The 16948-nt window shown below is 44.7% G+C and overlaps 2 protein-coding genes across 5 annotated transcripts in view; one reads left to right on the plus strand and one right to left on the minus strand.

Annotated features, from left to right (window-relative positions):
• The window catches only part of gsap (gamma-secretase activating protein), a 23161-nt gene extending 20268 nt beyond the window's left edge, over positions 1 to 2893 (plus strand). Inside the window, exons 30-33 of one of the 3 annotated variants that reach the window (XR_014599129.1) lie at positions 245 to 349; positions 853 to 949; positions 1033 to 1185; positions 2311 to 2893. Coding sequence is in view for 1 of the 3 variants with exons in the window: in XM_084038573.1 (XP_083894699.1) it covers positions 245 to 349; positions 853 to 949; positions 1033 to 1133 (303 nt within the window). In the remaining 2 variants the exon portion in view is untranslated. Of the gene's footprint in view, positions 1 to 244; positions 350 to 852; positions 950 to 1032 lie in introns of those variants that run through there. The other 2 variants (XM_084038573.1, XR_014599128.1) reach the window with 2 other exon arrangements.
• Positions 1791 to 16948, minus strand: part of ccdc146 (coiled-coil domain containing 146) — a 41276-nt gene continuing 26118 nt past the window's right edge. For both annotated transcript variants that reach the window (XM_084038571.1, XM_084038572.1), the window contains 9 exons: positions 15985 to 16149; positions 15765 to 15840; positions 15313 to 15461; positions 14994 to 15222; positions 7967 to 8077; positions 7685 to 7822; positions 7251 to 7376; positions 5422 to 5544; positions 1791 to 4262 (listed from right to left, as the gene is read on the minus strand). In XM_084038571.1, the coding sequence (XP_083894697.1) occupies positions 4104 to 4262; positions 5422 to 5544; positions 7251 to 7376; positions 7685 to 7822; positions 7967 to 8077; positions 14994 to 15222; positions 15313 to 15461; positions 15765 to 15840; positions 15985 to 16149 (1276 nt within the window). In that variant the 3' untranslated portion in view covers positions 1791 to 4103. The remainder of the gene's footprint in view (positions 4263 to 5421; positions 5545 to 7250; positions 7377 to 7684; positions 7823 to 7966; positions 8078 to 14993; positions 15223 to 15312; positions 15462 to 15764; positions 15841 to 15984; positions 16150 to 16948) is intronic.

Genomic DNA, 16948 nt, shown 5'->3' on the forward strand with positions numbered 1-16948 from the left:
TCAGTCACATTGTCTCTCTCTGCTTAAGTGTTATTTATTACTGGTGGGCGTAATGCTGAAAATTACGATTTCTCTGGAATGCCTCATTAGCAGTCAACTCCTCAATAATGGTTTTGGCTTCCAGTCGGCTAAATGGAAAGAGACAGATGTTCAATTGCTCCGGGGATTTCGCTCATGGCAACATGAGCCACATGCCTAAAATGCAAACTGTATTGTGTGTGTGTGTGTGTGTGTGTGTGTGCAGCCTATAGAGCAGCGGATCTACCATATGTGGGATCATCCTGTCAGTTCAGCGTCCATCTCCAGAGATTTTACCAGGACGCTGCTGGAGAAACACAACAACAACAAGGTAACGAAGCACACGCAAGACGACGCGTTCTGATACACACACACTTAAAAAGTGCCGCCGACATTTGCTAATGAGCAATAAAGGCAAAATAGAGCCGAGGCTGATGGGAATGACATTGGTCTTGCAAGCATTTTGTCATTAAGAATTGGACGAAAAACTGCCAAACTGGTTCCTACTGCCTTTTCCCTCACTTTTATGTCGTTGTAAATTATGTTTTGGTGTTGGACCTCCTCTCGTCTCTTAAACAGCGTCATCTGTCCATTCCGTGATGCCATTGGCCGCTTTCAGGCAGCTAATTGGTCGTTTACGAAATGGCACATGAGAGCGAGAGGCCGCCTCAGAAAAAAAGGCTTAAACTGCAGCCAACTTTATCCTGAGTTGAGGGGACTAGTTTTGGGGGTTTGCTGCAGATTCGTCTTGACTGTGTGAATCCTTGAAAAGCTGCAGAGCCCACAGTTGTGTTTTTGTTGTCTCCTCCTCCTCCTCCTCCTCTTCCTCCTCAGGGATGTGCATTCACCAGCAGAGACAAGCCAGGCTTCAGACCGGAGTTTCTGCCTCTTACCTACCTGGCAACAATCCTGTCTGATATAGAGCAACAAGGTAGTGCACGTTTGAGTGTGTGTGTGTTCATGGTGCTGAATCATCCACGAGTCTCCAACGCCCTCCTCCCCCTCGCCTTGCAGCTCTGAACCCGTTCGAGGAGCAGGAGAACGTGGACGCCCGCTTCGTGGAGGAGACGGCTCTGAAGCAGACGCTGATACTGCTGGGCTTCGAGGAGAAGTGACGCGATGATGATGAAGAGGGGCAATGAAGCGGAGGGTCCCGGGGATGGATGGGTGTAGGGAGAAACCGATGAGGAGGAGGGGAGGGGGAATGAGAACGGTCATGATTGTCTGGGCCTTGGGGATAAATACAGATGGATGGATGATGGAGCGACGGAGGGCGAGAAGTGAAAGATGAATGGAGGAATTGAAAGGCGCTCATAAACAAGCTCTCACTCTTTGATGAAAGATTAGGGAGAGAGAGGGAGGGAGGGAGCGATGGTTGGACGCCCAATAGGACAGAAGGAATAGTCACCCTTTTTAGAAATAAACATATTGGGGTCAACAATATGAACAGTACCCATAATTATAATGCAAAAGGGAACACAGATCTTCAGTTTAATTCAATTTCTCTTTTATTGAAAATCAATAATTGCAGGTTCATACGACCCCGGCTGTAACAAATAAACAACAGACAAATTTATGAACGCCGATGTCAAATACGGCAAACGGAATTCATAAATCAAACACTTGCACCCCATCAACCTGATTACGTGCCGACAGACGCCGTGCGGACGGAGCGCTGTCGTGCATTTCAATCTCATATTAATATCCGAGTTGTGTTTCATCACATATGTAAGTGTTTAATACGCTGATTGTTACTTTTTTTGAGACAACTCTTCCTTTATTTTTGAGAAATATGTTTTTCTACAAAACTTTTCTTCAACATCACGCAAACACAAGTGACCTTACATGAACTTTGACGACTTAAAATAGTCCATAAAGTACATTTTGCATGAGAGAAAAACAGCAGACGCCAATAACTTAAGAGTAACTTTGTTTATAGGACAAATTACAAAAATCAATCTACATAATGTTGTACAAGCCATCAAATCAAAGAGTACAGGATTGATGATAAGGTACTGTGAATTTAAATATTAAAAGCAAAAAGATACACACACACACACACACACACACACACACACACACACTCACTCAAACGTCTGGTTTGAAGAAGTGGAGAAGTTGTTTTGAAGTGGTTTAGTTTGAGAAATTGCAAAAACATTCCTCTTAAAAAAAAAGGGATTTCATCATCACTCGTGTTTCCTGTTTACATAAAACAAGTTTGTAAAATGAAGTGTAAATAAAGAGATTTCTGTTTTTTTTTTCAAAATGTGCTTTATTCTCCTTGTTTTGCAGCCAAACCCTTGAAGAACATGTTGTGCTTTTGTGGCAACTTTCTTTGTTTTCCATTGGATTCCCTTTGAACCCTGAGAACCCGAGCTCCAGCTACAACACGCTGGAGCTTCGGGGGAAATTAGGAAATGATCTCAACACGCAGTCAAATAGTTCGACGCTCGAAAAAACCCCTCTGCATCGGAGGAAATGAGCTTCTCGGATTCCTGACAGCACAACTGCTTTCTGACTGACTCAGCGTGACACACGGAGCCACGTTTAGCCACGTCGAGCCCGGAGCACACCCCATCACGCTTTAATAAAATGCTCCTTTTGCAATACCGCCCACGCCAAATTACGCAACCTTTTTCTTTTTAAATTCGACAGTCACCACTTTTTGGGTTAGTCATCTCAAACCATTTGTCTTCGGGGAAATTTCCCTTCTCCGAAAAAAGGTGAATAAATCACTCCCCACCCTGTTATGCAGTCAGTGTTATGTAGCCAGCTAATAAGCACAAACAGTTAGGGGCTACATTAATCCGACAGCTCTCACCATCGGCCTGGAGATGATTTCACACACACACACACACACACACACACACACACACACACACACACACACACACACACACACACACACACACACACACACACACACACACACACACACTGGGTGGACGGATAAACCCAACCTGCTGCCTTATTAAACCATTAAAAGCTGTTGGCCAACACTATTATCAGAAACAAAACCCGCGGTTGCCAAGGTGTTTCCGTCTGACGCAGCCCCACATCCTGATCAGATTAGTTCGACCCTTCGCTTCCATCGAATAATCTCACATGTTCATCCATTCACTTGTCCAATTACGTCCGGCGTTTGTTTCCCGCCAGCGAGGTGTCTCTCATGTACAGTCGGCCGATTAGCTCGCCGATTATTGTGACAATAAATTAAGCCAAAGAGCAATCACGCCAGTTTTTATTTCCCCTTGTAAACACACAGACAACGTATCCTTTCACATTAGCCGAGCTGTGAACGACTGCGGTGCACGGTAACGGCCCTCGCTCGGGTTGGTAGAGAAAACCGCCCACGAGTTCATCGACGCCAAAACTACTTCCACCTCGAGTCGAGATCTGACGATAGAAACGACTTCCAGTAAATCAGTGGAAAGCTTGAAAGGCAAATAACTTTGTTTTCGGTCACTAAACTCAAGTCTGAACTCCCCGCCCCATTGAGAGCTCCGCTTTTATCCCGATTCTGTGTTTTTTTCCCCTTCTTTTTCTCCCCCTTTGACTTTGTTCCTCCTGCCATCTCTCGTTCCCTCTTCATTGAAATTCTCCTCTCTCTTTTGTCATTCTCTATGCTCTTTCATTGCCCGGTCTTCCCTCTCTATATTTACATTTATCATTTCAGGCATTAAGCAGGCACTCTTAGCCTGGCTTAGAGCTTAAACCCCGTTGCAATTTATTCATCAGCTGCAAGATTACAAGCACGCAGGATGAAACGGCACCAACGCACTGAAGAATATGCAGGAATATTCCAGCATCTCAGAGTTACTAATCTCTAATAGAAATGACATTTTTTTACTAGACATGATGTAACAAAACACATATTTAATCCCCCCCTCTGTCTTCCTCTCCACTCTCCTGCAGTATTTCTGTGTTGCTGCAAGCGTGAGTGTAAACAAGCTTTTACATTCCCAGAAAAAACACACAAAATGACAACCAGATGCCGTCCACGAGTGCAGGCGCTCACATGACACAACAGCAGTGGACTAGTTCACAAACACAGGGAGGAAGGAGAATATGTGGAAGTGAGGGTTTTAGGGTCGGCTTGGTTGGGAGGGTTTGAAGGGGGCCTGAGCTCCGTAGGGTTTGGGCAGAGGGAGGGGGTCGTCCTGGGGGATGTAGGCATTGGGACGGGCTTCGGCGGTGGTCCACTGTCCGTTAGGTAACTGGTGCCACTCCTCTTCTTCAGCCAGCTGGACACACACAGACGAACACACACACACACAGCAGTTTTAATATTTTATGCTGCATGACCTTGGATAAAATGCTTAGAAGTTAATTTTCCTAAATTTTAATCAGGAAAATGGTATAACTAATTTTGCTTCTTCTTTTTTTTTAACATTTCAAGATAAAGCACAGCCAAGAAACACCAAGCAGATTAAAGTTTGATCCCTGCCTCTTTTATCCCCCCTTTGAATCTTCAGAGAGAGTATTGGTTGTATTATTATGGAGGATATTGATACTAGAGATGCTCTAGATGAGTTTCTCCAAAACATACAGTTAACATGCATCATAAAATGAGTTCTTTTTCACCGACAGTGGCCGGCAAAGTTGATGTGAACCGAATTTGGATGATGGATTAATTTGTAACCACGGCAGATTTCCACTGCAAAAAAAAAACACACTCCGGTGTGTGCATGTCCTCATGACACTGGAGTCCTCTCTTTGACTTTCACCCCACAACAGCATGCAAATGAACTGTGCCTAAATCTCACTGAGACTTCAAAGAGATGGCCATTTTTTCCCTCATGCATATGAACAGTTTATCCGCTGGCATGTGATCTAAGGAGTGCTAACAAAACAAGGAATAATGGCTTTGAATGCAAAAAAAAAAAGAAAAAAGAAGAAGAAAATAGCAGGAAATGCCAATAAATAAACAGGCGGAAACACATTCCTCCTTATCAGCTTCACAAAACACATTTACATTTCAAGAGAAACCTGAAATGCATGATAAATAATAAAAACGACAAAAATACAATAATATCTCAGTTACTGCGGGGGTTCTTCATATTTCCATCTATTGATTTGACGTTGTGCATGCAGAGTGTGGCGTCTTTCTGGGGGGCAACAACAGACAGTCTGACACAACTGTGTCTGTGCCTTTCTTGTCTGTGCATGAGGTGAAAACGACCTTATATCCCGCCTTATCTCTGTGGACACCGTCGACTCACTTCCCTGTGTAAGCTCGCCGCCCTTTTGTCCCTCGCAATCGTAATCGCTTCCTGTCCCACTTTGTGTCCCCGCTCCACTTCGTCTTCTCCTTTGTCTCTCTATCTCCTTTTTTCATGCCCCTCGGCACTTCAATCAATTTTTTGACCGGCGATCTCCGCGTACGTCTTTGTGCTCCTTTACCCTCTCTCTCTCCTCTTTGTCCCTCCGTCTCCTCCTCTCGTCTCGGAGCGTCCTCCTCCACTCCTTCTCCATCTCGGGGCACGGCGGCAGGCCCTGCTCCAGCTGCCGCTGGCACCTGTCCATCTGGAGACACAAGGGGGGGGGGGCAGCGCAAGAAAACCGTTTGCTTTGTATTCCTATCACTCGGCACTCTCCTGGCTCGATTCAATTCTAACTGCGGCCCCCCCGAAAAAACAGATGGTCGTATTACTGTCAGAATTTGGGCAAAGTTATGCCTCTGCATTTTCCTACTTTCGACTTGTGTCTGCCTGCGACGCTGCAGGCATACATCAGTTGGAGGCGTACATCGGCTGCAGGGGGTTCTTCAGGTTATTAACACGCGTCTTGAATCATTTAGAAGGCACGTGGGAAAATCCTCGCATTTTAGTGGTTTAATCTTTTAGCGAGACAGAAAACAGTGAGACTCTCAATGTCAGAATTTCGGAGCGTTCTACAAGAAATAATGATTTAGCTGACGGCGTTTTATCTTCCCTTAAAGGCAGAATGAGTAGAGATTTGTCATCTGCGGTTTGTAAACACAACATTCGAGCTCAGCTTGGTGTTTTGTCAAGCTGTATTTTGCATTATCTTCTGCTGCGAAGTGACAAAAACGACGATTAATGATGAAAAACTACTGCTTTCTACCAGCCGACAGGGATGCAAAGCAGGGGCATCCAACTAGCTTACTGTAAACTAAACACCAGTATGTTTCTTTGTTTTCAGCTAAAACACTCATTAAACAACCGCCAAATGGTAAACAAACATAATTACTAGCTGGTGAACGGAGCCTTTAGCAGCTACAGGCAAAGCTAGAAGAAGAGAGATGTTTTTTGGTTGCCATGGATACAGAATTTGTTAATGGGGTGCTAACTTTCAACTTTACCCGGTCTGCTCCTGGCTGTGTGACGATCGGTCGCAGGAAAATTAAAGATGGATCAACTAAAGAGTCCGGTGGGACAGTCTGTGTTTACAATGATGCTTGATGTTCAAACACGTTAATGGACAATGTTTCCCTGATGTCGAATTTTTAATTCTGCCACGCTGCCGGCCGTGTTATCTCCCCACAGAAAGTTCTTTTGTTCCTCCTGATGCCAATTCAGAAAAAAACGCACCGCAGGACTGCACTACTGCGTTTTATTTTTTGGCCTCAACTGCATTTTTCCTGCATTGCATAATAACAACAAATTATCCTTGAATGATAATATTGTGTAAGTAATGCAGCGCCGCTGGTGCTTGGAGTGTAAATCATATGCTTTGTTTCTTTTTCCTTTCAATGACATGTCGACGAACCCTTCGGGGGTTTATCTTCATGAAAGCGATTACTGCATTTTATTCGGAGTCGTTTCGCTGCGTAAATAAGCAAAACAGAGGGCTTTGAGGTGTCACGACTTGGCTCTGGGGCCGCGACAAAACGGAGGGAGACGCGGACTGAAATACCAAAACTAAGTGTTTTAATTAACTGGAAAGGTTAACGCAGAAGAAACGGAGGGAATAATGATGTGAACATCAGTGGCGAGGGTGCGTGCGTGCGTGTGTGTGAGGCGAGAGAGATGTCGCATGTTCAACAAACGAAACCTAAATGTGCTCTGAAGACAGAGGGAGTATCCTTTAACATAGCAGGAAACACCGGGCCCAGGTGCTCCCAACTAAGCTGATTGTAATTAGCTTGGCTCCGCCCTCCAGGTGGGACAATACCTGCTGCTTAAGGAATAAGAAAAAGGAGAACTTAAACATAAACCAGGGGCGTGAAATGATCGTCCGAGTCACTCTCTTATCCCGGTTTCTCTGACCTGAAGCTCTTTCTCTCTGATCTCCTGCTGGAGTGACAGAGCGGCAGCTTGCTTCATGGCGAGCTCTGCAGAGACGGCCATCAGGCGGTGGTTGGCGTCGATGATTTGACTCCGGAGCTCGTTCAGCTGCAGGCAGACGACACAGATAAGCTGAATCTGACACCGACTCGATGTGCATTTAGATACAGAACCAATGCGTTGATACGACTTGCGAAGCTAATTATACGATATATATTTAGATCTGCCTCGATGCAAAGCGATGATGAACCAAAATGTTTCTGCAAGTTACTGCACGCAATGGGCCTTGTTATTGAGGCTATTTATAGTTTGAGAAGTAGAAACGCAGACAGCCCAGGGAGAGAGAGAGACACAGAGAGAGACGAGGGAAACGGTAATGCTCGGCGAACCGCGCGCGAGTGGATCTCGCCGTCTACCTTCCTCGCCATCGAGAGTCCGTCCTGCCGGCGGTCCTCAGCCTGCTCGCTGAGTGGCTTCGAGAGCCGGGTCACCTGGTCCACAAGGAGCTCTTTTTCCAGTGACCGCCTCTCGCTCTCTGCCAGATTCACCTCGAGCTACAGGCACAGAGACAATTTTTTTATCAAAGAAGACACTAAAAAGTAAAGAAATGATGACCTAAATTCATGGTACCATCTACGTGTGGATTACAAATACATATTCATATACAACACACACAAACGCCCTGTAGTATCGTGTACCTGCTCCAGCTTCTTGACCAGTTCTGCAGCAGTGAGGTCTTTGCCTTTTGGCTCTTTGTAATCAATAGTTTGATTCAGGCCTTCAAGTGTTTTGTCCCTGGCTGCTGCCAACTGAGAGACAAAAGCAAGATTATTGGTTGGCACTGTGGAACTCGCATAATTTTGTATAATTTAGGCTCGTCTATTGCACAGTGGAGAAAGAAACAACTATAGTCATCAAGCCACTGTCATTGAAGTCTGGTAATAAGAATAATACAGTCATTTTGCACAAGAGCACACTTCACACAAATGAATAAGTACCCGACATGAAAAGCAACAAATCTAGAATTAGTCAGCTGCTGTCTGCGTTTCAAGTGCCATGTCCTCTGGGCATTAAAGATCCTATTGCACTGGGGATTTAAACAGGAAAAAAACATTTCTCAGCCTAATGTATCATTCTGCCCACACTAGAGCTTCAGACTAGGTGACAAGTCTCTAAACATTCTGACATCCCTTCAGACAGCAGGAATAGAAGGAGAAGGATAAAAAAGGAAATATATGAAGAATATGAGGTGAGAGACAAAAAAACAGGCAGGATAAGAGAAGACGTGAAATGAAGGGAGGGCATTTTAGACTCTTATTTTGAAACAGCTGCAACTAGTGAGGGAGGCGTTTGTGAAATATGTATTTATTGATTAACTGTGAAGAGGAATGACAGAAAATGAACATCTAATACATTCATTAAAAGGTATCTTGTGTAGATTGTGAGCTAGTTTTGGCCTTTTGACGAAATCTGCAGGAACAGCCTGTTTGCATGTCTAGCCTTTGTTTAGAAGATATTTAGACTATTTCCATTCGATAGAACAATTTAGCCAAAAAAAACATCGGAGTCTTGCATAAACCGCTCACACACCAATGAGAAGTTGGCCCGTACTTAGAGGGGAAATGAAAAGAAACTCGGGTGTTAAAAGGTTCACTGAACAAACTTGCTTGCTTTGACCAACGGACCAAAACCCACATTTAAAGACTCTGGGATTCGCTCCAAACAGCTCTGGTCCATTTTCACGAGGAGGATACGGACTCACAGCTGCACCTGGATTCACCTTATCAGTGCGTTTCTTGCAGAGCAATTGGTTTTCGAATATCCACTATTGAAGGGAGGGTTTTAAAGAAAGACAAACACGGAGACAAATGGCCTCTTAACCTGCGCTGGGACTGCAGATGGAAACGAGCAATTAAAAGTATAGCTTCGATATCTCGACAGGGAAGTCGAAGCAAATGACCGAGGGCCCATTACAGCGAAACAAACGTGGTCTATATATAAAAACATATGAAGAAGAGATGATCAAGGGACGGTGACGGGGACCATAAAAGGGACGTCGGCAGGAAAAAGATAGGATGACAGACGAGAGAAAAAGCAAACATGAGAAAATATGAAAAGACGCCTGGAGACAAATTGAAGTGAAGAAGAAGAGAGTGGACAGGCAGCAGAAAGTACAAACAAAGAGAAAAGAGTGGGAAGTGTGTGGAAAAATGTTGTACACAGGGGTCTGACCCGCCGTGACCCGGCTTATGAAACGGCGGCTTCTCTCCGCTCCACCAAACGGCGTGCGTGTACGCGCACGCAACTTCCCATGTATCCACGCCCGCGTCTGATGTGAGAAAATCAGACTTGGAACAAAGCGATAATTCCCGGTTTTTACCCCCCCTCCCTCCGCTGGAAGAGCTTAATGAAGCCTCCGCAAGCAGACAGTGAGTCTGATTAAAGCAGACGGCGGTGTTTCGCCGCTTTCCCTCAATGTCATATGACTCAGGTTTTCAATTCATTAGCGTGACTGTCATGTGATCAACTGAGGTGTTTGTGAGGCTGCGGTTTACGGATGGGGGAGAGGGGTGGAGGGGGCGGTTGGGAAGCAGACAGCGCTGACAATAAGCATCGGACGGACTGAAAAGCGGAGATGAGAGTGGAGCAGATGTAGAAGGAGAGGCTGATAAAAGGCTGTCAGACGGAGGAAGATAAAGTGAGGGAGAGCAAAGAGAAAGGCAGAGTGATGAAGGGGGGGAGATAGGATGTGAAAGCAGACAAGGATGCCCGAATCCGAGACGGGAATTGGAGCTGACCAACGGGGACCAAGGTTATCTGCGAGCATATGACTTGGACAACAAATCCTTGTTCGCGCGCCGCATGGAGTCGAATGAACGATCAGTAAATATCAGAACTTAAATTAAGCCACAGAGACGTCAAAACGCCTTTGAATCCTTTGCTCTTTTTGTGGAAGATAACACAGTATTTAGCATATTTTTCCATTTATTAAAAAAAAAAGAACATATTGGTTGGAATTCAAGCGACGATTCCAAACTATTTCTAGCGTCAATCAAATGACCAGCAAACCAACTGCGATCCAACAATGTGAAGATTTGAATATTCAGTGCAAAGAAAGACACCTCGCTGCAATCTGAGTTTTAATTGATTTTTCTGAGCTATAAACGAACGTGAACTTTTCAGACTCCTCACTTCTGAGTCTGATTGATCTGTGTTTCGCCCTCATACGTAACCACCCTGCGCCACTTAAACACGCCATGATGGATGGCACGCTGGCATCTCCGTCACCCTGCTTCCCCTCTCTCTCTCTCTCTCTGCTCTTCTGTTTCTTTTCCCGCCGTGCCCTCGCTCATAACATTTTTATACCCTTCTTCCCGCCCTCTGTCCACATGCGCCGCTTGCTTGTCTTTCTCTTTGTCATCTGTCTCCGTGTAACCGTCTCTGCTCTGACTGTCACAAATAATTGCTGCTTTCTTGGCTGGTGGATGCTGTAAAAGCACCGTACGTGCATGTGACGGCGTCGACGCAGATATGCAATTTGCATGCATTTGCATAATTTCCACTCAGTCAGTAGTTAGCGTGATGGATTAAAGAGCCACATAATAGATGGCACGCCGCGTGCTTAAAAGTAGAGTAATAAAAAGATAAATAATTACCTTATTTACATACCGCTACCCCAAAATTAGGTTACAAAGTTCAGCGCATTCAAAGGGAATAAAAGACAAAAGGGAGAGATCAGTGAAGTGGAAAGGTCAGTAAAAGTAAAAACAGCAGTAAAATGACAATCCTAATAAGGTTATGGAAGGTTAATTAGCAGAGAATGTGAACCGAAGCTTTCAAAAGAATAATTTATAATTCAGATGAAAATGTGCCACAAATATTTGACAGCAAGTCACATAGAGAGACACTATTATTAGTCAACTTGTCATGTTAAACTAAAGTTATGGTGCTTCAGTGATGACAAACATGCTTTAATACATCCATAGAAGCTTCATCATTAATAAAAACATACAATCATGATGAGACACAATGTCTGATAAGGTAACTGGGATGCAACAAAAAAAGGGAAGTGAATAATCTTTATGGTCAGAGGAGATTTAAAGGGTGATAGCGGCTGTGAAGGCCTGAATTCCTCAGGCAGATCACTGCACAGCCTCCAAGACTATGACAACAAACTCACTTTCACTCTCTCACTGGGATGCAGGACTATTTCCCGCCTGCGTCAAGGCTCATGAGACCCAACGGTGATTATTAGGCAAAACAAATGTCTACAATGTGGGGAAAAAACAGCTTTATTCCTTACATCTGAAAAGCTATTCCATTAGAAATCCGCCATGGGAATCAGCAGCTAATTCACTGGTGGTCCAACAAAAAAAAAGAACGGCATCGAAGGACTCATCTCATTCGGGATACCAAGACTCGTGCGTATTTAGGCAGCAGCGTGAAGAGAAGTCGGTTATGACTTTCAAAAAGGTTCCAGAGTGGAGTTTATCAGCCATTTTTTTCATTTCCGTGCTCGTCTTTCCCACTTCCTCTCCGACTCACAAACAACACACTTGCACACATCTATCATGATTCACGGCGAGTTTCCCCGTGGTTTTAGTCCAAGACAGGTTAGACAAAGGGACAGAGAAAACAATGTGGCTCACCACCGTAGGGACGGCGAGTAGCACAACATCAGCCTCGCCCTGTTGTAAATCCTACTCCATCACTGATCGTGTAGGTGCTCTATAATTAAATCTCTGTTGGCGACATTATGCATGTGACTTTGTGCGACACACGTACAGCAAGTCATCAGAGGACAACGTTCAGATGCTGCTGTGAGGGGTATTATCACAACTTCCCAAAACGCCGCTCTGATCTCAGCGTGTGCAGCCGACGCGTGTGCACCTGCGTGTGCGTTTGAGATGTCGCCGCCGTGCCGGCGACGGATAAACAAGTAGTAAATTCACAATCCGACACCAACCTCTGTTTACTTTGCAGCAATTAAAATTCTTCTGAGCAAATGAAAGCCTCAGAGTATATTGAACTTCAATAGTCCCACAGATGGGCCGATCTATCTTTGTCAAAATTTCCCATCAAAGGGAGGTGGGGAGGGGTTCTGCAGTGAGCAGATAAACTGGTCACAGATGAATACAAATACACAATATATGTAATAAATCGACAGCACAGGCACTTGCATGGAAATTGAATTCATAGAGGGAATGAATTTCGCGAGGAGCATGAATTGATTTGGCAAGCCTCCCCGCAATAGGAGGAACCCTGGCGGTTCACTTTTTTTTTTTGCACCCAAGGGGGAGGTGGACGGCTGTGTGAGGGGAAAACGGCGATTTAGAAAATGATTTGCTATTTGCACAAAATGCGGGTGGCTGGGTGGATGAACGAACTGATTCACTTATCACAGGAGGGAGCTGTTGATTGGTCGAAAGTTCCAGGAGTTGCATGCGTGTAAGAGTCAGCTAAAGATTTTGACATATGATAAAGTCTAGCAGTTTGCAAGTGTAGGTGTGTTTGCATGAAGCGCAAAAATCTGGAAGTCTGTAACTAATTTCGTGGCATTACTCGTGACACTAGAGAAAATATCAGGGGATCATGAAAGTCAACAGGGTTTACCCTCTAAGGATCAAGAATGCCTGCGCAACATTTCATGGCGACAGCTGTTGAAATATTTGAGTCCGGACCCGAGAGACGGCGCGACTGGCCATCAGACTGTCATTTGTCATTCTGCTTGCATGGCTAAAAAGGGACAGAAGGTAGGAAAGTACTGCGTCTACGGCCAAATGCAAGGTCGGTCAGCGATCGGCAAAAACAAATATGGGGAAAAAAGGGGAAGGGAGGCAGGAAGGGACTTTCTAGTGAGATACTGTTTCTTCCAATGAAACAAAAAACCCAGGAGAATGCCTTGAGGGAACAATGAAAGCAAGTGTGGTCGGACAAAAGGAGAGAAAGGACGAGAGAAACAATAGCAAATGAGAGTGAAAGAAAACGCGTGGCACTGACAAGGCCCGTTGTAGCAAACGATAAACAGCAGAAGGAGTAAACAGATGGAGACAAGGGAAAGTGGATTCTTTTTTTTTTTTCACCAAAAAAAGCAGCACATGGTGAAGTCTGTTCCAACAAGAACATCTCATCCAAAAATGAGCACAAGACTCAGATGAGAGAAATCTGGTCCAGCAGCAAGTCAAAACCAGCCGCTCTCATCCAGTGCAGCAACACGCCCTATCCCACGACGCAATGGGGAACTGTGTGTGTGTGTGTGTGTGTGTGCTTCTGTACATCTGTCACTCTCTATATTGTAAAGCTGCTTGTATTTTTAAGTCATTTATTCATGCTTGTCTGCGAAACGGGTGTAATGTTTGCTTTTTTTCGGGTTTGTCACTCCTGGTTTGGATCGTACCATTACTGTGTCTGATCAAACTTCTCACAACGCTCAGTGAACCTCGACGAAATGATAGGATAATAGTGTACAAAAATACAATACTATCTCTCAAACTGTCTATAGAGGTCTTTGGAGACGTTGGAGTACTTTTGCTGATATTCTTTGTATGAGCAGAAGTAGAATATGAATATTGAGTCTGTTCATTATATTAAAAAAAGAAAGCCCCTCCAACACTGCATATTTACTGGAGCATTCCAAACGTCTCATTATAAGGAGAAGCTTTGGAAGTGTTTCAAAAAAACAGAGATCTGGTCATTAGCGGTGCTCTGACTGAATCCTCTGGCGTGTTTTAAGTATTGTATTCTGGACTTCCCCGAAACTCGACAAAGATCCACAAAAAAGTCAGAGAAAACACAATCTGCAACACTCTCCACGGACGTTACATAAATGTCTAAAATGATTGTTATTAACATGGTGGAACACACACCGGTAGCTGGACAATGGCCTGCATAACGGTCAAAAGTCCCTCGCCTGTTACACAGAATTTTAAGAGTCTTAAAGGCACACACACACAATCTGTCTCTCCGCTGCGACTTTGAACATCTGATCACGCCAGGAGGAACTAATCGACAAGCCTGACTGCTTCCAGATAGGATTCGAATCCAACAAGCTTCAGCCTCCATCACGATGCAGCCCAGCTGTGATTGGACGGCGGGGGGAAATGTGGACAGCAGTGGACTTGAAGGCAACATCTGCACAAATGAGTGGATATTTGAGCAAAATGGACTCCACTCCACAAACCGTCGGGGCCCCTATAGAAACCGATTACACGCGCTTCTGTGCGCGATGTTCATTCATTACAATGAAATACCTGGAGAAGGGGAGCAACTCAAGCTGTCGCAAACAAAAGAAGGGACCACAAAACGGTTGAGTGCACGGGGTGTAATGAAAGTAATTATACAGGAAGCTCTTTTCACAGCAGACAATAGTTGAGCCAAAAAAAAAGAAAAGAGAAAGTGTTTTCAGTGCTTGTTGACGAAGACCGAGAGGAGACAAACAAGAAGTGGGCGTTGGGAGACCGGCACACTGTCATCACTGTTCACACAACAGAAATAACGAGTGATTTCTATGAAGCATGTCTATTACTTACGTCAACGATTTCAACCATCGACCAAGTGCACACGTCTCCTTCTGCCCACCGCTTTTCAAACTAACGACTTCTGAAAGTTTAGTGGAATCACTTTTTTTTTCGCGCCGAAAGTCCATCAGACTGAATTGACATATTGTAACAAATGAGCACCTGCTAATGTCTGTGTGAGGACGTGTGAGGCTTATGGTTTCCCCACCTCTATCCGCAGCATGGTGATCTCCCCCTCCAACCTTCTCTGGAGAGGCACCTCCTTCTTCTTCAGGTCGATCCGTCTCTTCTCCTCGTTAATCTCCAGCTGTACGTCCCTCATCTCCCTCTCCAGGGTCTCCAGCGTCATGCTGCCCTTAGTGATGGCTGCCTCCTGGACGTTCAGCTTTTCATAGTAGCTGAATAACACCTCCTCGTGCTCCAGGAGCTGAATGCCACTGGAGGTGACACACGGACACACACATTATCAGACGTACAGTTTAGATCCCGTACATGATGGCAATGCAAGCTCCGAATCATGAACGTACAGAGCATTGCGGCGCTGTATGGCCGTTTCATGATTCTTGTTTACTTCCAGAAGTGCCTGCTCCTGCAGGCTGATCATTTGTGTGAGTTTCATCATCTCCAGTTGCTTGTCCTCACACTCCTCACCGACCTGACGGTGCTTCCAGGCAACCTGGAGGATGTAAGTATTGATGTCGGGATAACATTTGAACTTGAATTCGGTTGGTAGAACTTGTACTGCACACATCTGGCTCACTAAGGCATGTTTTTGCTGTTTAATGCAATGTTTCAACAGTCTTATAGATCACAAAAAGAGAAAAACCAGCTCTTATCATTTCTAGAAGGGCTCTAAACCTTGTTTTCAACATTTTGAATCTATGTTCAACCCTGGGTCTCCCATAATCACATTATTCTTAATAACATATTACATAAAGTTGACTGTCTCATCTGTGTGTGTGTGTGTGTGTGTGTGGACCTTGGAGATGTCATTGTGCAGTTTGTCCCTTATTTTGGAGCTGTTAGAGATCTTCATACGAGCCTTTGTGAGTGATCTGGAAAATACCAACAAACGCACAGGTCAAGAAAAGTGCCATCGTTGCATCGTTATAGTATTTCATCATGGATGACTACGCCTTCTTTTCTGCATCATTTCACTGGACATCAACCCTCCGTCTACAAAAAACACATGAACACACCGGTCCTTGTTGATGACGATGGTGCGTTGGATCTCGGCCTCATTTTCCAGCACTTTAACCTGCTCCGTCAGCTCCCTGATCGCCTGTGAGGCGATCTGCTTCAGTTTGACGTATTTATTCTTCTCTTCTGTGATCATGTCGCACAGCTTACAGTACTGTAAAACTCTAAGGGAGGAAAACGCTGATTAGCAATGATCTTCATCTGGAGTACAATTATCCGTTCTTTTAAACATTTGCATTCATTTAGCCGATGATAGCTGCTCAATGCTAGGAGGTTAAATGCAGAGACTGAATTTCAAAAAGTCATATTCATCACAAATGATCAGGGGATGGAATTGAAATAGAACGAAAGTCTCACGCGTCGTGACATTTCAGTTTGCCATTCATGTTCGACACGTTAACAGGGACTGCCTGAGAAGTATGAGACGGATACGTAATATTCTATTATCATCCTCCCCTGTTTTTGCTCGACTACACGCAGTTTTTCGGAGCGGATCGGCATCAGACTGTAATCCGTGGCCGTGAACGAATTGAATGTAGACAGAGTCTGCTGTTGTTCTGGGTAGTGCCAGATGCATTCGACTGTGTCTGAACACTGAAGTATGACCAATTAGTAAGGGAGCGTTTTTCCACCCTGACAACACTTGCAGATGTCTGAATTAATTGTGATCCCGACCGTTACACGGATCAGATGAGACAAACAAATAACCGGGGGATGTAATTACAGTCACGTTAATATACTGTGGGAATTAAATATGTTCCCCACACCGGTCACAAAGACCGTGGGCGTATTGTGCAGGTACTCGTTGACCCTGGATGCAGGAGCACTATTCCTGACGCTCATGAGCGGATTATGGGCCATTAGGTCAGACATGCACCACCTGTTTTACATAGGAGGAAGATACAGGCACTTCATAGTGGTTCAGCCTCTTTTTGTTGTTTTTTTTGTGTCTTTTTGTGGTCA

Source organism: Eutrigla gurnardus, assembly GCF_963514095.1.
Source record: "Eutrigla gurnardus genome assembly, chromosome: 21".
Taxonomy (NCBI): domain Eukaryota; kingdom Metazoa; phylum Chordata; class Actinopteri; order Perciformes; family Triglidae; genus Eutrigla; species Eutrigla gurnardus.